The sequence below is a fragment of the Leucopleurus acutus genome (assembly GCF_964270905.1).
Source record: "Leucopleurus acutus genome assembly, chromosome: 3".
Lineage (NCBI taxonomy): Eukaryota > Metazoa > Chordata > Mammalia > Artiodactyla > Delphinidae > Leucopleurus > Leucopleurus acutus.
In genome coordinates, this window is record NC_139145.1 from 147673044 (window position 1) to 147695254 (window position 22211).

The 22211-nt window shown below is 42.2% G+C and overlaps 1 protein-coding gene across 1 annotated transcript in view; it reads right to left on the reverse strand.

The window, feature by feature from the left end:
• Positions 1-22211, reverse strand: part of TTC23L (tetratricopeptide repeat domain 23 like) — a gene marked incomplete at both ends in the record, with an annotated part of 47158 nt that overhangs the window by 20768 nt on the left and 4179 nt on the right. Inside the window, 3 exons of the mRNA XM_082835066.1 lie at positions 8859-9027; positions 10354-10506; positions 18083-18206. Of these exons, the coding sequence (XP_082691192.1) occupies positions 8859-9027; positions 10354-10506; positions 18083-18206 (446 nt within the window). The remainder of the gene's footprint in view (positions 1-8858; positions 9028-10353; positions 10507-18082; positions 18207-22211) is intronic.

A 22211-nucleotide genomic window follows, 5' to 3' on the forward strand; every position in this document is an offset into this window, starting at 1 on the left:
TTTTAGTATAGCTTTTAGTGCTTGTTATCATTGGTGGATTTGTTTTTTGGTTTGGTTGCTCTCTTTCTTTCTTCTTTTTTTAAAATTATTTTTAGGTTTTTTTTATTTGTAACATTTTTAAAATTTTTTATTTTAACAACTTTCTTTCTTTTTATTTTAGTTTTTCTTTCTTTTCTTCTCCTGTTTCCTCTGAGCTGTGTGACTGACAGGGTCTTGGTGCACCAGCCGGGTGTCAGGCCTGTGCCTCTGAGGTGGGAGAGCCACGTTCAGGACATTGGTCCACCAAAGACCTCCTGGCTCCACATAATATCAAATGGCAAAAGCTCTCCCAGAGATCTCCTTCTCAACGCTAAGACCCACCTCCACTCAACAACCAGCAAGCTACAGTGCTGGACACCCTATGCCAAAGAACTAGCAAGACAGGAAAACAACCCCACCCATTAGTAGAGAGGCTGCCTAAAATCATAATAAGGTCACAGACACCCCAAAACACACCACCGGACACGGTCCTGCCCAACAGAAAGACAAGATCCAGCCTCATCCACAAGAACACAGGAACCAGTCCCCTCCACCAGGAAGCCTACACAACCCACTGAACCAACCTTAGCCACTGGGGGCAGACACCAAAAACAACAGGAACTACGATCCTGCAGCCTGCAAAAAGGAGACCCCAAACACAATAAGTTGAGCAAAATGAGAAGACAGAGAAACACACAGCAGATGCAGGAGCAAGGGAAAAACCCAACAGACCAAACAAATGAAGAGGAAATAGACAGTCTACCTGAAAAAGAATTCAGAGCAATGATACTAAAGATGATGCAAAATCGTGAAAATAGAATGGAGAAAATACAAAAAACGTTTAACAAGGACCTAGAAGAAATAAAGAGCAAACAAACAATGATGAACAGCACAATAAATGAAATTAAATATTCTCTAGAAGGAATCAATAGCAGAATAACTGAGGCAGAAGAATGATAAGTGATCTGGAAGAGAAAATAGTGGAAATAACTACTGCAGAGCAGAATAAAGAAAAAAGAATGAGAAGAATTGAGGACAGTCTTAGAGACCTCTGGGACAACATTAAACACACCAACATTCGAATTATAGGGGTCCCAGAAGAAGAAGAGAAAAAGAAAGGGACTGAGAAAATATTTGAAGAGATTATAGTTGAAAATTTCCCTAATATGGGAAAGGAAACAGTCAATCAAGTCCAGGAAGCACAGAGAGTCCCATACAGGATAAATCCAAGGAGAAACATGCCAAGACACATATTAATCAAACTATCAAAAATTAAACACAAAGAAAAAATATGAAAAGCAGCAAGGGAAAAACAACAAATAACATACAAGGGAATCCCCATAAGGTTAACAGCTGATCTTTCAGCAGAAACTCTGCAAGCCAGAAGGGAGTGGCAAAACCTATTTAAAGTGATAAAAGGGAAAAACCTACAACCAAGATTACTCTACCCAGCAAGGATCTCATTCATATTTGATGGAGAAATTAAAACCTTTACAGACAAGCAAAAGCTAAGAGAATTCAGCACCACCACACCAGCTTTACTACAAATGCTAAAGGAACTTCCCTAGGCAGGAAACACAAGAGAAGGAAAAGACCTACAATAACAAAGAACAAACCCTAAACAATTAAGAAAATGGTAATAGGAACATACAAATCAATAATTACCTTAAATGTAAATGGATTAAATGCTCCCACCAAAATACACAGACTGGCTGAATGGATACAAAAACAAGACCCATATATATGCTGTCTACAAGAGACCCACTTCAGACCTAGGGACACATGCAGACTGAAAGTGAGGGGATAGAAAAAGATATTCCATGCAAATGGAAATCAAGGGAAACCTGGAGTAGCAATTCTCATATCAGACAAAATAGACTTTAAAATAAACACTATTACAAGAGACAAAGAAGGACACTACATAATGATCAAGGGATCAATCCAAGAAGAAGATATAACGATTGTAAATATTTATGCACCCAACATAGGAGCACCTCAATATATAAGGCAAATGCTAACAGCCATAAAAGGGGAAATCAACAGTAACACAACCATTGTAGGAGACTTTAACACCCCACATTCACCAATGGACAGATGATCCAAATGAAAATAAAAAAGGAAGCACAAGCTTTAAATGATATATTAAACAAGATGGACTTAATTGATGTTTATAGGACATTCCATCCAAAAACAACAGAATACACTTTCTTCTCAAGTGCTCATTGAACATTCTCCAGGACAGATCACATCTTGGGTCACAAATCAAGCCCTAGTAACTTTAAGAAAATTGAAATCATATCACGTATCTTTTCCGACCACAATGCTATGAGACTAGATATCAATTACAGGAACATAATCTGTAAAAAATACAAACACATGGAGGCTAAACAATATACTACTTAATAACCAAGAGATCACTGAAGAAACCAAAGAGGAGATCAAAAAATACCTAGAAACAAATGACAAAGAAAACACAACGACTCAAAATGTATGGGATACAGCAAAAGCAGTTCTAAGAGGGAAGTTTATAGCAATAAATCCTACTTCAAGAACAAGAAACATCTCAAATAAACAACCTATCCTTATACTTAGAGCAATCAGAGCAAGAACAAAAAAAACCCAACATTAGCAGAAGGAAAGAAATCACAAAGATCAGATCAGAAATAAATGAAAAGGAAATGAAGCAAACAATAGCAAAGATCAATAAAACTAAAAGCTGGTTCTTTGAGAAGATAAACAATATTGATAAACCATTAGCCAGACTCATCAAGAAAAAAAGGGAGAAGACTCAAATCAATAGAATTAGAAATGAAAAAGGAGAAGTAACATAGACACTGCAGAAATACAAAGGATCATGAGAGATTACTACAAGCAACTATATGCCAATAAAATGGACAACCTGGAAGAAATGGCCAAATTCTTAGAAAAGCACAACCTTCCAAGACTGAACCAGGAATAAATAGAAAATATAAACAGACCAATCACAAGCACTGAAATTGAGACTGTGATTAAAAATCTTCCAACAAACAAAAACCCAGGACCAGATGGCTTCACAGGTGAATTCTATCAAACATTTAGAGAAAAGCTAACACCTATCCTTCTAAAACTCTTCCAAATTATAGCAGAGGGAAGAACACTCCCAAACTCATTCTACAAGGCCACCATCACCCTGATACCAAAACCAGACAAAGATGTCACAAAGAAAGAAAACTACAGGCCAATATCACTGACGAACATAGATGCGAAAATCCTCAACAAAATACTAGCAAACAGAATCCAACAGCACATTAAAAGGATCATACGACATGATCAAGTGGGGTTTATCCCAGGAATGCAAGGACTCTTCAATATATGCAAATCAATCAATGTGATAAACCATATTAACAAACTGAAGGAGAAAAATCATATGACCATCTCATTAGATGCAGAAAAAGCTTTTGACAAAATTCAACACCCATTTATGATAAAAACCCTCCAGAAAGTAGGCATAGAGGGAACGTCCCTCAACATGATAAAGGCCATATATGAGAAACTCAGAGCCAACATCATTCTCTATGTTGAAAAGCTGAAACCATTTCCTCTAAGATCAGGAACAAAACAAGGCTGTCCGTTCTCACCACTCTATTCAACATAGTTTTGGAAGTTTTAGCCACACCAATCAGAGAAGATAAATGAAAGGAATCCAAATTGGAAAAGAAGAAGTAAAGCTGTCACTGTTTGCAGATGACATGACACCATACATAGAGAATCCTAAAGATGCTACCAGAAAACTACTAGAGCTAATCAATGAATTTGGTAAAGTTGCAGGATACAAAATTAATGCACAGAAATCTCTTGCATTCCTATACACTAATGATGACAAATCTGAAAGAGAAATTAAGGAAACACTCCCATTTACCATTGCAACAAAAAGAATAAAATACCTAGGAATAAACCTACCTAAGGAGACAGAAGACCTGTATGCAGAAAACTATAAGACACTGACGATAGAAATTAAAGATGATACAAACAGATGGAGAGATATACCATGTTCTTGGATTGGAAGAATCAACATTGTGAAACTGTCTATATTACCCAAAGCAATCTCCAGATTCAATGCAATCCCTATCAAACTATCAATGGCATTTTTCACAGAACTAGAACAAAAAATTTCACAATTTGTATGGAAACACAAAAGACCTCAAATAGCCAAAGCAGTCATAAGAAAGAAAAACAGAGCTGGAGGAATAAGACTCCCTGACTTCAGACTATACTACAAAGCTACAGTAATCAAGACAATATGGTACTGGCACAAAAACAGTGGAACAGGATAGATCAATGGAACAGGATAGAAAGCCCAGAGATAAACACACACACCTATGTTCAACTAATGTATGACAAAGGAGGCAAGGATATACAATGGAGAAAAGAGAGTCTCTTCAATAAGTGATGCTGGAAAAACTGGACAGCTACATGTAAAAGAATGAAATTAGAACAATCCCTAATACCATACACAAAAATAAACTCAAAATGGATTCGAGACCTAAATGTAAGACAGGTCACTATAAAACTCTTAGAGGAAAACATAGGAAGGACACTCTTTGACATAAATCACAGGAAGATCTTTTTTGATCCACCTCCTAGAGTAATGGAAGTAAAAACAAAAATAAACAAATGGGACCTAATGAAACTTAAAAGCTTTTGCAAAGCAAAGGAAACTACAAACAAGACAAAAGACAAGCCTCAGAATGGGAGAAAATATTTGCAAATGAATCAACGGACAGAGGATTAATCTCCAAAATATATAAACAGCTCATGCAGCTCAATATTAAAAAAAACAAACAACCCAATCCAAAAATGGGCAGAAGACCTAAACAGACATTTCTCTAAAGAAGACATACAGATGGCCAGGAAGCACATGAAAAGCTGCTCAACATCAGTAAGTATTAGAGAAATGCAAATCAAAACTACAGTGAGGTATCACCTCACACCAGTCAGAATGGGCATCATTAGAAAATCTACAAACAACAAATGCTGGAGAGGGTGTGGAGAAACGGGAACCCTCTTGCACTGTTGGTGGGAATGCAAATTTGACACAGCCACTATGGAGAACAGTATGGAGGTTCCTTAAAAAACTAAAAATAGAATTACCATATGACACAGCAATCCCACTACTGGGCATATACCCAGAGAAAACCATAATTCAAAAAGACACATGCACCCCAATGTTCATTGCAGCACTATTTACAATTGCTAGGACATGGAAGCAACCTAAATGTCCATCGACAGACAAATGGATAAAGAAGATGTGGTACACATACACAATGGAATATTACTCAGCCATAAAAAGGAACGAAATTGGGTCATTTGTAGAAACGTGGATGGATCTCGAGACTGTCATACAGAGTGAAGTAAGCCAGAAAGAGAAAAACAAATATCGTATATTAACGCATATATATGGAACCTAGAACAATGATACAGATAAATTGGTTTGCAGGGCAGAAATTGAGACACAGATGTAGAGAGCAAATGTATGGACATCAAGGGGGAAAGTGGCAGGGTGGTGGTGGTGGTGGTGTGATGAATTGGGAGATTGGGATGGACATATATACACTAACATGTATACAGTGGATAACTAATAAGAGCCTGCTGTATAAAAAAATAAAATAAAAATAAAAATTTCCAAAAAAAGAGAGTCATGTACCACAGTGTTCATTGCAGCTCTATTTACAATAGCCAGGACATGGAAGCAATCTAAGTGTCCATCAACAGATGAATGCATAAAGAAGATGTGGCACATGTATACAATGGAATATTACTCAGCCATAAAAAGAAATGAAATTGAGTTATTTGTATTGAGGTGGATGGACCTAGAGTCTGTCATACAGAGTGAAGTCAGTCAGAAAGAGAAAAATAAATAATGTATGCTAACACATACATATGGAATCAAAAAAAATTGTTCTGAAGGACCTAGGAGCAGGACAGGAATAAAGACACAGACATAGAGAATGGACTTGAGGATACAGGGAGGGGGACGGGTAAGCTGGAACGAAGTGAGAGTGGCATGGACTTATATATACTACCAAATGTAAAAATGGATAGCTGGTGGGAAGCAGCCACATGGCACAGGGAGATCAGCTCGGTGTTTTGTGACCACCTAGAGGGGTGCGATAGGGAGGGTGCGAGGCAGACACAAGAGGGAGGAGATATGGGGATATATGTATATGTATAGGTGATTCAGTTTGTTGTCAAGCAGAAACTAACACACCATTGTAAGGCAATTATACTCCAATAAAGATGTTAAATATACACATATAATCCTGACATGTATATATTTGTGTGTTTATATATGTGTGTATATACACATATATTTATATTTAAATATATATATATATATATATATATATATAGAAAGAGAGAGAGAAATAACTGAAATGTTCATAGCAGTTATGTCTGGGTGATGACATTACAATTGACTTTTATTTTCTTCATGTATGTCTGTTCTTTCAAATTTCCAAAACAAATGGGGAATATAATTTTTTAATGATAATAAAATAGCATTCATTTAGGTTTCTCTTTCTAGAGTTAGCAAGACACAAAGAGAAGAACATGAGTGGTTCAAAGCTGCTTCTCAGTTATTAGCTTTATGGGCAAACTCCAGGAGTCTTTATTTCCTTCCAAATAAAAGAAGGTTAAGAATACCTAAATTACAAGGTTGTTATGAAGATTAGATTTAAAATAATATGTAAAATTGCCTAACATATAGTAGATACACAATCAATATTTCTTCTCCCTTACCCCATGCCCCCATCTTTGTATTCCCAAGTTGAATTAAAAATATAAGTGTGTGTATAAAATTATTTTATATAAGGCATTCTGCAATAGTTACAATTTATTTGAAGCTGGAAGGTTTCTCCCTCCCCTGAAGATGAGAATTTTCAGTCAAAAGAATATATAAGGCACGTTATCTGATAATTCTTCACACACACAGAAATTTTTTTTTTGTCAATCAGACCACTCTTTCCCTTGACCATAAGAGCACAAGTTATAGAATGATAATGCCTTTCATCAAGAGCTTGTAGGGGGATAATCAGCCAAGTTGTCTGACCTGCCTGAGCAATCTGGCCTCATATTCCCCACCCTTCAAATGGGAAAAAGGATTTGCCCTTCCTAGATATTTGGTGGGTATCAGACATAACTCAGTGTGTCATAGAAGGTGAGCTAGGGATTCAGACGACCCAGTGCTGGCTCTCCTACCTATTAGTTCTGTCACCCTGAACTACTTAATTTTTCCATGCCTTAATTTTCTTATCTGTAAATTAAACAGAAAAATACCTACCTCATATGCTTGTGGTATAAGACTGAGTGAAATAAATGATGTAAAGCACTTAGGACAGTGTCTAGGATGTAGTTATACTTTAGTAAACGTTCCAACACTTAGAACAGTGCATGTACAAAACAGGTCAACAGTGTGGAATGGACGAATGAAATATGCACTCAAATTTATTCTGAAAGAGGAACAAGGCTATCTTTCACATAAGCACAAAAACCTTAGTCACCGCCCCGTGTGACAGCAGTAGACATTCACTAGACTCTAATTTATGGGCCTATGGACTTAATTCCATATTTAACTCTGGACGTTCGGACATCTCCCTGCCATTTCCCATTTGACTTCTAGATTCATGGCTTTTTAGAGGAGGCAGGCATGACTCATGTCATTTCCTTACCATTCCATCACCTACCCTACCATGCCAAGTGCTTACAGTTTTGGAAACAGATTGCTTTTAAGTATGTGAAGATATTTGAAAACTCTAGGGGATAGTAAACCTTTTATTATTCCTTTTTTTTCTTCTGATAATCTGATGGGCCCACTCTCGTATCTAAATATTCTGATTCTCAGAGGATCCCTAACTCAACTGTGAAACAGTTAAGTCTCATTCTGGCTTGAACAAATTTCATGAACTTTGTTTCCATATGGAACACAACTTTCCCTTAAAATGCACATGCTATGCTTAACTCATGGACCTCCAATAAACTGTCTTCATTAACTGTTCCTTCCTCATCTTTTAAACTTGATGACAAAAGTAGGTGGCAATTCAGAAAAAAAAGGAATTTTACAGTAAGTATGAGAGGCGGCACAAGGAAGGGCTAACAGTCTGTAAGTTCAGATCAAGTTCAGATCCAACACTTAAAGCTTATCACCTTGGGGCTTCCCCGGTGGCGCAGTGGTTAAGAATCTGCCTGCCAATGCAGGGGACACGGGTTCGATCCCTGGTCCGGGAAGATCCCACATGCCGCAGAGCAACTAAGCCCATGCACCACAACTACTAAGCCTGCGCTCTAGAGCCCACGAGGCACAACTACTGAGCCCACGTGCCACAACTACTGAAGCCCGCGCGCCTAGAGCCCGTGCTCCACAACAAGAGAAGCCACCGCAATGAGAAGCCCGTGCACCGCAACGAAGCATAGCCCCCGCTCGCCGCAACTAGAGAAAGCCCACGCGCAGCAATGAAGACCCAACGCAGCCAAAAATAAATAAATAAAATTTATATATTAAAAAAAAAAGCTTCACCTTGAATAGTTTGTTTAACCTCAGCTCGGTTTCTTTGCCCTCTCTCTAATGACATAATTATTGCACTAACTACCTCAGTGGTGGCTGTGAGGATTAAATGGGACAGAGCACACGAAGCTTAGACCATGGTGTATGCGTTTGGCAAATACGAGCCTCTTTTACTTATCGTTTGAGTCTCTGGGTCTTTGGCTCTGAATATTTTTCTCCCTTTATATAGAGAGTACAAGACAATCATGTAATTCCAGGCCTTAGCCATAAAAGTCCAAGCTTGTCTAAGCCCAGATCTTACCTGCCCAAAGCAATTGTTAGGTCTTTCTCTGAGACCTGTAATCCAGAAGCACCTCCCTTATATGATTTTTTCAGCTCCTCCATGTTTCTCTCTGACTTCTGCAGGTTGAAATAAGCCTCTCTGCCAGTGAAACAGTCAAGGAGAATGCCAGGGACACAAACCCCCCACACTGATTAGGGGCAGCAGTGGGTAAGCAAACAAAAGGGGCCCTTGGGAAAACGAAGCAGTATTTGAAAATGCACCCTTCCCTATGTTCTCTATTTTCCATCTATATATGCTGTCAAGAAGGGAGCGTTCTTCAGAAAAGGAACAGGGCCCTGGGTGTCCTGTGGTATTGCTGCAGTCCAGGGCTAGGATGGGTGGTGAGCATTTGGAGTGAACGGAAACCGTAAATTACGCTGGATTTCCTTAGCGGCATCTACTGCATGACAACAATTATTCATTTTTACCAAGTGGGTTTCTGTAAAAGAGAGGAACTAAATCTGCTGAAAGGGACTTTCTGGGTCATTTAGAAAGTCCAAGCAAAGCAGGTTTTGGGCGAGAGGCAAATAGCAGGAAAGAAAATCCCCTTAATTCCCAAATATCCTTCTATCCCACATTTTCAATAGCCCTCTACTGAGGGCATAAGAGAGGAAGGAAACATATCAGATTTTGCAAGCTGAGCATCAGAACCAAAAAAGTAGAGAGGGGGATGTGTAGAGAGGAGAGACTGGGGACACATGGGCTCAGAGAGGGCTTATGATTATTCATGAACATGAAAGACCCTGAACAGTTTTCAAGTGGAGATGGTACCAAAAGGAGCTGTCAAAATCACCAGCTTTTTGAGGAGAGGCATTATAACAGCTCCCCTCTGGAAATATGGAGAGCTCTTTCTTTTGTCTATTTTGCTTGGCCTCTGGTTTCGTGCGCAGTGTTCTCAACGGCATTTCAGAAAAACTAAAATGATCATGTGTACATTAAATCAGAGGTTTTGGGCTGTATGTTACAATCACCTGGGGATTTTAAAAATCTCAATGAACAGATGCACCCCAGACCTACTAAATCAGACTCTCTGCAGTGGGACCCAAATAGCAATAATTCTGAAAGCTCCCCCAGGGGATTGCAACGTGCAGCCTACTTTGACAAACAGTGCTTTAAATTACCATTCATTTTCTGTCTTCCTACATGGCCACCACCGCTATCACCTGCATCCTCATTGCTAACACTGTCTTGAGTGCTCTGAGGAGTGGGACAGGCTCCAAAAGCTTTCAGCTGGCCAGGGGATGTGTCCCCAGTGACAACCCTCCCATGGCTTAACTCAGAGCTCATATGACTAGACACAGGAGGAACATTCGTACTTTCTAGATGGACAGCAGAGGCTTGTGGAAGACCTGGATGCCAGAATGGAGCTACGAGGCCTCGGTTTCACCTCTTACCCTGTGCGAGACGACCCATGTGGCATGCGTGGCCCCTGGCCCTGATCTCCAGACCCCGCTGGGAAGGGAAGGATATCAACTCTGTAGGAGCCAGGCCACCCCCAGAGTGTAGTAGAGCATGACCAGAGTTTCCAGGATTTCCTTTCTCTCCTTGTCTGAGGTCGTGTTTCCCTTCCAGGTCAGCAGTGTGTTCTTGGCAGACTCGGCATGTTTCTTGGCCTGAGCTGGGAGACCTGGGGAAGTTTGAGGGTGGATGGCAAGATGAGAAACATTAAAAAGGTTTTTCAGTCAAAGACATTCCTGGGAGGGGGAAGGAGGGCATTGTGGTTGTCATCTGGCCTTTAGTATTGGTTCCCCAGATTGGCAGTGCAGTAGAATCATCTGGAATGCTTGTGAAGAATACAGGTTCCTAGCTCCCCCCATCCTGCCCCTCACCCCAGACGTACTGAGTTGGAATCTCTAGAGGAATAGTGTCCAAGACTCTATATGTTGAATTAACTCCACAAATGCTTCTTATGCAGCCATCCTGGCATTCGTCTACGGACTCGGTTTGGAAATCACTGATGGAGTCAGGAGTGGAAGCTGAGTATCACATTCCCAATCCACTGCTAATGCCATGTGACCTTTTCAATCCACAACGCTTCTCCATCCTCCAAATGCAAAACGACAACAAAATTATAGAAGCTGCCCTTTTACCAAACACATGGAGATAGTCCAGGAATGAACTAGGTTATGCCACAGACTGCTATGCTTCATTCGAGCTTTCTGGAAAAGGCATTCTATAAAGTCAAAGGGCTTACGAATACAATTACTTCCATCTGGGGATTTTTTTCAATCCAAGATGAAGCTGGTATTCCGGGCACTTACTTGAACTATTAATCCAGTTAACAGAGGGAGACTTAGGAGTATTCAGTTTACAGAACTATCTCCTCATCTTCTAGCCTAGCTCATGTCTAGTGATCCCTGATGGGAAAGGGAAACTCTGGAGAAAAAAGAAAAGCCAGCAGAGAACACATAGGGCTTCTCCTCCACCCTACTGAGGACTGCCATGGCTGCTTCAGCTCTCCTCTTGGCAGCCCCCAGGGTCTGAAAAACATATTCACCCCTGCCACTGTGGGGAGGCCCACTGTACCTCTGATGCTCCGCTCACACCTCAGCCCTCAGTTTGCTCTCCGTTTGGCCCTTGGAGTCCGCTTTCACAGTATGGGTGCAGTCAGTGGCAACAGAGATAATTTGAAAGGACTTGCATTTGACGCCTGCAGCCCTCATATGTTCCAGATGTGCAGGTCCTTAGTGAATTGCAGCAATGGGAACACAGTTTCTCTGGAAGAGTCCTAAAAGTGACCCAGAAGCTGAGAAGTCTTTGTAGAACACTCGGAGATGCCTGTTCTGTAGGTCTCAACTGAAAAGAAAACTGGACTCTGTGGTGAAAGAGAGGGCTGCATCTCAAGTTACCAGATGACAGTGGTCCTCAACTTGCATGGAGCGCCATAAGCACCCTGTTAAAATGCAGATTCCTGGGCCTCCCATAGTTATGGTTCACAAGTTCTAAGGTGAGAACCAAGGGCTCAGATTTATAACAACTATCTTAGGTGATACTGATGTAGGCTGTCTGTGGACCACATTTGGAGAAACAGTGAGTTAGTAAAGCCTTTATACAGGAAGTGGGACTCATCTCCTTTCTGAAGAGTAGGTAGGGTTTTGGCTGATGGAGAAGAACGAGAACGAGTTTCCACTTGGAGTAAACAGCCTGAGGCCATAAAGACAGAATAAGCGTGTGTGTGTGTGTGTGTGTGTGTGTGTGTGTGTGCGCACGCACGAGCACACTCGTGCACACGTGCACCGGTGGGGTGGGGTCGGGGGGTACTGTAGTATTAGGGAAGGCTGTAAGAAGACCAGTCTGCCTGAAGGGAGGTTTAAGTTGAAAGACACATAACGTATGAATTGGATGGAGAAAATGGAGCCTTGGGTGCCAAGTTGAGGAAGCTGGACTTGATCTGCTAGGTAATAGGAGTCTTCATAGGTCTTGAGAAGGCAGCAGCAACAGAAAACTCTGCCAGGGAATCAGGCCAAGACACCAAAGTAGGAAACCGAGAGTCTTTTTATCAAATAGATTACTTTCCACAACCATTTGGGCCCTTGGGAGCGTGTCAATAAGGAGTGCAGGAACCACGTTTAGACGCTTCCCTGGGTCCACAGGAGGGAGAAAAGTGAAACTGGATGAGCTATTGAAAACCACCCCCAAATCAGCACAACATTGCTTCTGGGCTCCTAAACAGAAAACAAATCCTAAAGTTGTTCTGAGGCTTTGCAAGGCTGCCCCCTCAGATCCACACCCCAGCCCTAGGGGTCCAGTGCTGGCTGTGAATCCCCAAGAGGAACCCGTTTCCTCTCAACTCAGCAGCTAATTGATTGTCTCCCCCTCACCATGCCCTGCACTGTGGTCCTTCTAATGAAAAAGCTGAGCTGGTAACCAATGGACTAAAGTAAACTGAACTAGGATCTCGATTTAAAACAGCTCATTCAACTTTAAAATCATCCCTAAAGAAAAAAATGACTCCTTTGCTCTTCCCAGAATCCACTCTGGTCTCCAAAGTGGAGTGCGTGTACCCCTATGGGTATGCAAGATGACATAAGGATGTGGGGAAAAAAATTTCTCTGCTTTTAAAAACAATCGTTTTTGTTTTCTATTTTTATGAATATAATATTACATAATATTTAATACTATTGTACACAGTTTATAATAAATACATATTTATGGAGAGTGCCCAAAACATTTTTTGTGAAAAGAGAGCTAATTCTCAAGAGTTTAGAGACCACTGCTCTAGACGAATGCTTTCTAAAGTTTTCAAGTATGAAAAAGCTCCTTTTTCATTAAAAAAAATCTGTGATAATATTTTTATAGCATTTCCTACATGAGAAAATTCAGGATGACAAAGTATGAAGAGTCAGAATCTAATATTCTGAAATGCATTTGCTTTTTACTAATTGCAAGAACACCCTCTTTTATGTAAAAATAATGCTCTGCATATATGTGTCTGTGTAAGACTCATTTCCTCTCTCTCTAGAGGATGCTCACAGATTGGTGACCTTCTTCCCTAACTCCAAGTCCCACCTCCCTGAATCCGATGTCTGTTCCAAGACCACGTCATTTTCCTTTACTTGCCCTCCCCAGCCAGGGACACCAGCCTTCTCCCTGCACCAACAGGGCAGCAACTATAGAAGTAAAAATCAGGGTGGCAGCAAGACCTGCTTCTGGAGCCTGAGATTCAGAAATCACAAGGGCATATTAATGAACTGGAAAAGCAGTCCAGAGATTGTCCACCAAATGTATCGATCATTTTGCTTTAGTCTGGGGTAAGATTCCACCACTGATTTCTGTTACTCTGACTCAGGCCACAGAGAATCTTCTCGGAGCTACTCAGTCTTTGGAGGCTGCTGCTGTCACCTTCGACCATCACCTATATTTAAGAAGTTCTCGTGGTACAGTGATTAAGACAGCAGGGTCTTAGGGCCAGACTTCCAGGTACAGAAGCTGGCTCAGCCACTTACTACTTGAATGAGTTACTTAATCTATCTGTACTTCAGTTTATTCACCTATAAGATGGCAATGAAAATACCTCCCACCTCATACGGTTGTTGTAAGGGTTAACTTAATTAATTTATGAAAAAGGATTAAATAGTGCCTGACACAGGAATGAAATGAGCTTAAATAAATATTACCTGTTATCATCATCATTACTACCAGGGTCCATTCCCCTTAAGCAATTGATTATACTTGTCCTTATGTACTCTGGACATTCTTCATAAAGCTGCTTACAGAATCTCTATAAAAGGCTCCTTCTCAAACGCACACTCACTTCAGATGGGTACCAGGCTTCCTGCAGGTCAGACCAACTGCTCTTTATCATTCCCTGTTGTTCCTGTACCAGCTTTTTTACCAACTAGACAGAGAAGGTAGGGTTCATGACTTATGCATCTTTTTCGAGATTTCTGCAACACTTACAGCCCCAGATACCTGGAAGGTTCCCAGTAATAACAGGCTAACAAATTAATTCATTGCTTCATTAATAATAGGCAAAACACCAGGAAACTGCTTGCCCATGTTACTGTCTTCTCCTTCCTGAACACGTGGAAACAGTGGTCACAAGGTGACCAGCCACCTCCACCTGCCCTTTTCTCAACCGCTGAAGCCCTAGGCTCGGGAGGGTTCTCGCCAGGTCAGCTGGTGACAGAGTTCCACTTCTAGCGTCCCTTACCTGTTTCACCAACCATCAGTCTTTTACACTCTCTGCTTCGCAAAGGCCTCGCGTTTTTTTGTTATTGACTCCTGAACCCCGCTGCATCGATTGCTCCATTTTTTAAACCCTTCAAACTCTCTATCTGGCTCCTTCTTCACTGCCTAAAATGTTCCCAGGTCGCCTCCTCTTATAAAATTAGCTTCAAATGACCTTTCTGCCTTCCCTAGCTACCCTCCTGTTTCCCCTCATCCCCTTCACTATGCAGGACGTGGCATACGTAGCCTAGGCTACCGGCCCATGCCTTCCCCTCATCCCTGGGATCTGGCGTCTGCTCCAACCCTTCTGCAGAAATGGTTCTCGTGAGGTCCCCAAGGGCCTCTTACTGAGGAAGTGCAGTCGCAGTTTCTTGTATCCCCATCTCATGGCAGCATCAGACACCTAGGCTGCTTGGCTTCTCCTCTTGGCTCCCAAGGCACTGCTCTAACTCAGCTCTCCTTGATAAACCTTCTCTATTGGACTCTTTGCTCACTCTACCAGGGTCCTCTGTTCCCTTCCATTAATATGTCCATTCTCCAAGGGTCTGTCTTTCCATTTCTTCCTTTTCTTCTCTCTCCTCTCAGAAGTTTTATCAACTCCTATAACGTCAACCTCGGCCTTCATGCTTATAATTTTCCATTTCCCCTCCCTAGTTCTGGTCTCAAATATTCTTCCATGCTTACGGTTCCCCTTCTCTCCTCCCCAGTTCTGGTCCCAACTTTCCAGCACCTAGTAAAAATATACTTGTGGATTTCTCCGTTGTAATTCAAAATCAATATATCAAAAACCAAACCCGCCATTCCTCTCCCACTTCGCTTCCTTTCCTGACCGGCTTATCTCTGATGATGGCATCTTGAGGGGCCTGAAACTTCATGGTCATCTTGGGGCCTCACTTTTCCTCAACCCCAAATCCAATGCCATGTCCTGCCAATTCTTCCTTCACAGCCCTTTTGTAACTATCATTTTTGAATAGGTAATACATTCCCATGGTTCAAAAGTTAAAATTATATGAAAAGGTAAAGGTTGAGAGGTCTCACTTCAAATTCTATTCCCTTTCACAAGCAGCCTCTAGGTAACTTTTGTTTCTTTCTTGTGTTTCCTTCAGTGTTTCTTGATGTGAATATAAGCACATATTCTCATTTCTCTCCCCTCCTTCTTAACTGAAAAGAGGTAAGTTACAAACACGGTCCTGCGTTGTGTGTTCTCTGTTGCCTAAAGATGTATCCAGGAGATCTTTCCCTAGTGGTAGATAAGCCCTTTCTAAGGCTGTATATACCACATAGAGTATATTAGTCCTTCAGTGATGAGTGTACTTGGTTGTTTCCAATCTTCTACTATCATAAACAACAATGCTGCAAAGAATAATCTCATCCATTTAAGTGTGTATTCAGGAAAGAGTCCCAAAAGTGGGATTTCTGGCTTAAAAGGTAAAGGTATCTGTCCTTCATAGACTCTTAAATCCTTACCTTCTTACTCGTGCCCCCTGTCACCAGCCTGGTTTTACACCTAGAGGTAAACAGCTGGATGAGATAGCTTCCATTCTAGCTATCATTGCTAGACTGACCTTTCCAAAAGCACACTTTGATTTATTCATCCCCCTGCTGGAAAATCTCTAATAGTCCTCCTTGTCTACCAAATAAATGACTAATTCCTCAGCCTGCCCAAAGCGCCCTCCTTTCCAGGTTCATCTGAGTGGTCCTTACTGTATCTAGCCAGCGCTGCTGATTACTTTCTAAACACACGCTGCACTTTCCCACCTCCATGCGTCTGCCAGGCCTTGTTCTTCATCAGAAATGCCCACCCCTTCTTCTGCCTACCCAACCCTACTCATTGTTAAAGGGCCTTCTTGAATGGTACCTCTTCCTGAATCTATCACTTACTACCTTCAGTCAGAAATGATTTCACCCAGCGCCCCCAAAGCCCTGCATTTAAACCAGTCCCATGGCCTTCTGGTGCCTTCCGGTGCCTTCTATCGCAGTTGTCCGTGGGTAGCTCACCTTCCATACGAGGTTGTAAGTTCTCTGAAGGCAACGACTGTGCCTTCTGCCCCTTATAGTTCCCAGAGCCCTCGTCCAAGAATTTCACATATACAAGTGTCTCATTAAATACTTACTGGAAGACCATTTATCGAGAGAAATCAGCCTTCTGGCTTGACGCCCTTCCCCCATTGCTGGAAAAGGCTCCCAGGGAAATGAGGCAGGCAGGTCTGCCGGCCAGAAAGCATGCGCATGTGCAGCGAGGCGCGAGCACACACAGACGCATGCGTCCCGCCCGCACGGGAGCCTGGCTCATAAATTCTGTCCATTTTGCAGCAGTTACAGGATTAATGACAACAAAACTAAGTGGAATTCAGCAAGCACTTCATCCCTCGTGAAGGTCCGTGATTTTTCAAAGCTTTCGTTGTTTTATTTGAAGGACCACAGACTTCAAAAAAGTTAAAGTGAAGAAACTGGGTAAGGCCTATACCTGAAATAAGAGACCCTAGGCTATTCTCAAGGTACGGCCATAATCAAAACCTATTCTAGAAAAACTCTAGGCTAGGCCTCAGAAAGTCTGGGTTCAAGACTGAGTGCTGTTATATTATGTGGGCATTTCAGCTAATCAGGAAGTTGTTTTTCCCATCTAGAAAAAACAAACACACAAAAAGACCTTCTTTTACAGGAAAACATTTTCCCCTCCAACCTACTACTCAAATGTGGTTCTCCATTCATGCGGCAGGAAGAACTGTGAATTAGGGAAAAGAGGGTGGTGCTCCCACCATCTTTTATAATATAACCTGTTTACCTGTCTTGAGTTAGTCTGGAATCTAGCTGGAAAAGCAAAACTCAAAGTCTACTGTGGCTATTCATAGAAAGGGTTGATTTCAGAAGATGAAGGCCAACCTCCTTCCACAGACCTACCATAGTAATCTCTCTAAAGAAAGGGAGGCCGTGTCTGCCTGCCCTCGGTTCAGACAAACATCCCCCGCAAACGCTTCTGGTACTTTCCTCTCAGGTTCAAGCTGCCATCACCTCAGGTCAGAATTTCAAAAATAGTTACCTAAGTTGTCTCCCTGAATCTGGGCTCTCCCAGGGCCCAAGGAGTATACTTGTTGGTGCCAAACCAAGTGTCAATGACTTGCCAACTGACAAATCCATGGGTCTGTCTTCGGCCTTCACCTCATTTGACCTCTCTCTGCCATCTGACCCTGCTGAAACCACACTGCACTTCCTTTTGAAACCCCTTCTCCGCCCTTGGCCTCCATGACTTGGCCCCTCCTGATTCTATTTCCTTGCTGGCTCCGCTTCCGCTACCCAATCCTAACGCTCTTGTCCTCCAGGCTTCTGTCCTCTGCTTTCCTTCCCTCATTATTACCTTTACCTCTACGATCCCTGTCACACTGCCCGCCTCATCCATGGACTTCCCCGCTTCTTGACAAGGTGTGAGTTTGGGGACAGGATGGACCCTCCCCTGGGCAACCCCACCCCGACTGTGGTTCTGTGTGGGCTCAGTGTGCCTGGATCCCCCAGACCCAGCCGGGGAAATCGAGTACGTCTCAGTGTCACGTAGCCATAAGCCAGGGTGGCCAAAGCCTGTGCACATTTCCAGGGTTCTTCCCCAAAAATAATCCGAGAAAGGATGACACAGCGAATCAGCTCCTCATTTGCTTGGGTATTCTGCAGAGAGCAAACAAGTCATTACACTTTGTGGAAAGGAGGAGAATCTCCAGCCTGTATCTTATCACTGGATTGCAGGACTGCGTCCACTGTCAACTTTTTCTCTCCTCCCCCCTTCCCAGCCCACAGCCAATCCATCAAGTCCTCTTGGCTCCACCCTATTCCTAAGTCCTAAAGCTACACACTTCTCATTTCTGAGAAGTGTACCTAGTCCAAGCCACCCTCATCTTTGACCTGGGTGACCACAGCCCCTCCTAATTGCCTCCACTCTTGCCCCCCATAGTCTACTTTCTACATCATAGCCAGAGTGACTTCTTTTAACCTCTTATTGTGAAAAACTTTAACAGTATACAAAAAGAGCATGGAGAATGAGTCAGCTTCATCGCTCACAGCCAATCTGGTTTCATACCTATGCTCCTCAAGCATCCACCCTCTCCCTCTACGATTTTGAAGCAAAGCAAAGATATTAAATCATTTCATAAGTATCTCCAAAAGATACAGACTTAGAAATATAACCACAACATCATTATCTCACCAAAATATTAATAATGATTCCTTACTATCAAATACCTAGTCTCATAAACCTAATAATTACCTCATAAAGCTAACATTTCTTTTACAGTTTAATTGTCCATACACTGAGATCAGTCTCATGAGTCTCTTTTCATCAATGGGTTCCACCTCCATTTCTAATTCTTTTCATTGCAAATTATTTATTGAAGAAACTGAGTTATTTGGTTTATAGTGTTTCCCAAAAATGGAAATTTGGTTGAATCTTTATGGTGTCACTCAACATGTCCTTCCAGTCTCCATTCTGCCTTTATATTGGTGGTTGATTTAGAAGTTTGGTTACCTTTAGCTTTTCTTTTTTTAAGCAAAACTACTTCATATGTTCTACCATCAGAAGACACCTAACCTTGGGTTGTCTCTTTCTGCTAAAAGCACAACTACATGAATTAATCTATAAAAGATTATAAAACGCTGATATCCCAATTCTATCATTCCCTCTTCATATGTTAGGTGGAATAACTTTATAAAAAGAAATCTCCTCTCATCTCCTTCTTAGTTACCCAATAGTACAGTTCATATCAGAAGGACAGGATACATGATTTAATCATTCTCTTTATTTATCAGCTTTCCAAATAATGAGTTCATTCACTAGCATCCTCCAATGGTGACCAAATAGCTAGTTATTTATCATTCTTCTTCTTCTTATTATTATTATAAACATATCTGGATTTTTAAACAAATCTGATGTTCCTGAACATAGCAAACTAATTTCTAACTTGGGGCTTGTACACCTGTGGTCCCCCCAGCTTGGGACACTCTCACACATCGTTACCCTCTTCTCTCATTTTCATTGCCTTCACCTCAGAGAGGCCTTCCTTGGCCACCTTATCTAAAGCAGACTCTCACCCCATCACTTACTATCCCATTGCTTATTTGATTTTTTTCTTCATGGCACTCTCTCTGATATTGCAGTAACTATTATTTTGTTTGTCTATGATCTGTCTCCCCAAATAGAAAATAAGTTCCTCAAGAACAGTTTATTCCTGGGGCTTCCCTGGTGGCGCAGTGGTTAAGAATCTGCCCACCAATGCAAGGGACACAGGTTCGAGCCCTGGTCCGGGAAGATCCCACATGCCACGGAGCAACGAAGCCTGTGCGCCACAGCTACTGAGCCCGTGCTCTAGAGCCTGCGTGCCACAACTACTGAGCCCACGTGCCACAACTACCGAAGCCCACGTGCCTAGAGCCCGTGCTCCACAACAAGAGAAGCCACCGCAATGAGAAGCCTGCACACCGCAAGGAAGAGTAGCCCCCGCTCGCCACAGCAATGAAGACCCAACACAGCCAAAAATAAATAAATAAATTTAATAAATAAATAAAAGAACAGTTTATTTCTCATGTTCATTGCTGTATGTTCCATGCAGAGAGGAGGCGCACATTCAGTATTTGCTGAATAAATCATCTCTCGATTGGCAAAGATAAGTATGAGGCGGGGAGAGAGCCCCTGGCTCTGTAGAAATGACAGGCAGAGCTCTCTAAGAAATCAGAGAACTGCACCTTCAGGTCACAGATGTCAGGAACTCTACAAACACAGTCATCGACTGGCTGCGCTGACAAAGTCAGGCATTCATTTCCCGGTGAGGTGAAAACGGCACTTCAAGGACTCAAAAGCCTGGAGTTTCAACCCTCTGTTTACTGACTGTGATGTTTGGGGCAAATCACCCTGAGTCCCAGCTTCCTTTTCTATCTGGAAATCTATACCATCTACCTCATGGGGTTACTGTAGGGAAAGTGAGTCAACATCAAAGTGATCCAAATCTGTTACGTGTTATCTGCATGTAACCATTTACAGAGTAACACACAGACAGAGTGGTCCAAGGACTGCTCCCTTCCGATCCCCATGATTCCCGTCCCCCCACCCCATCTCCTTCCTACCCTGATGCTTCACCCCTCCCAGCTCAAACACACAGACGCAGTGTTAGAGCGACAGACAGTGTTAGAGCGACATTTCCCCTCGTGTTTTAGAAACATCCATTCAGTCAGAATTTTTGAGAGTTCTGCACGGGCTGAACGCACAGTAAATACCAAGTTCTATTCTGAGGGAGAAGCATAACATCATGAAAAATCACTGGAATGAGAGTCCAAAGCCTTGAGTTCTGTCCTGGCTCTGGACATTCTGTATTCATTCATCCCCACACTTCCCGCCCTGGGGAAACTGAGACAACCAGTATGGGCTCTAGAGGTCAATCCAGGGCTGCTGCTCCTGCCACCAATATTCCTGTCCTTCAGGGCTGTGAGCCCTGAGCTGGGCTAGATATAGCTCCTAAATCTAAATCTTTGTCATTAACCAAACTGGTCAAGGAGCTGTCAAGTCTTTTTTTTTTTTTTTAATATTTATTTATTTGGTTGTGCTGGGTCTTAGTTGTGGCAGGCGGGTTCCTTAGTTGTGGCTTGTGAACTCTTAGTTGCAGCACGCATGTGGGATCTAGTTCCCAGACCAGGGATCAAACCCGGACCCCCTGCATTGGGAGTCTTAACCACTGCGCCACCAGGCAAGTCCCAAGGAGCTGTCAAGTCTTAAAAGTCCACACTTGCATCCCACAGCAGTTGGTACTTGTCTTTCTAGAAGTGATCACTCTAGCCTGGGTTTATGAAATACTATTGGATCCAGGTCAGGATGATGGTCCTTTGCAAGTTTCTGGGTACTTTACAGAGGTAACTTTATATTATAAATACATCCATCTAGGGAAGTATCAGCTTCTATCATCTCCCTCTGAAGTGCCTCTCAGCCTTTCCTAAGCCATCTGCAGAGTTGTTTTTTTTTTTTCACACATGTACATTAAGATCATTTTTTCCTTTAGCCAGGAATGGCCAGGAAGTCAGTAAGTCAGCATATGAACTCCTTTGTTGATAAATAATGCTCTGGGAGCAGGTCGGTGCCTGTGTGTTAATCGTGAGGGTCACTGACATGCTTTCTCGGGTTCCCGCGTTTTGAACACTCTTGCTAAACGCTTGCTCTGAGGTCCCAGTTCCCAAGTCCTTGCTTTGCTCTTGAAAATGGATACCTACACTCTCTGACCCCTGCTGCTACCGCCCACTTCCGGTCCTTTGGTTTGCTTATGATTCCACTGTAACCACAGGCATCTCACCGTATCCTTGCCAGGCCTGAGCCTAGACTCTGCCTGGCTACCCTTGTTCTCAGCCTCCTGCCTCACTATCCTGGCCTTCTTGTTACCCAAAAGATATTATTCTGAAACCTTTCAGGAGAAATCAAAAGATGATTTTTTAATTAACGTAATCAAACAGCAACAGGAAGAAGCAAACAATTTTTAGTTTAAAGCTAGGAGCACAAACACTCCAAGGAGGTATGCACAGTGACCCACGTGTGGAGCCGGAAGGCGGGCTGGCTACCGACTATGCTCTGCTTTCTTTTCTTCCACTTACAGAGAAATATAACACCTTCCTCTACTTCATGTCCTTCGATCTGCAATTAAG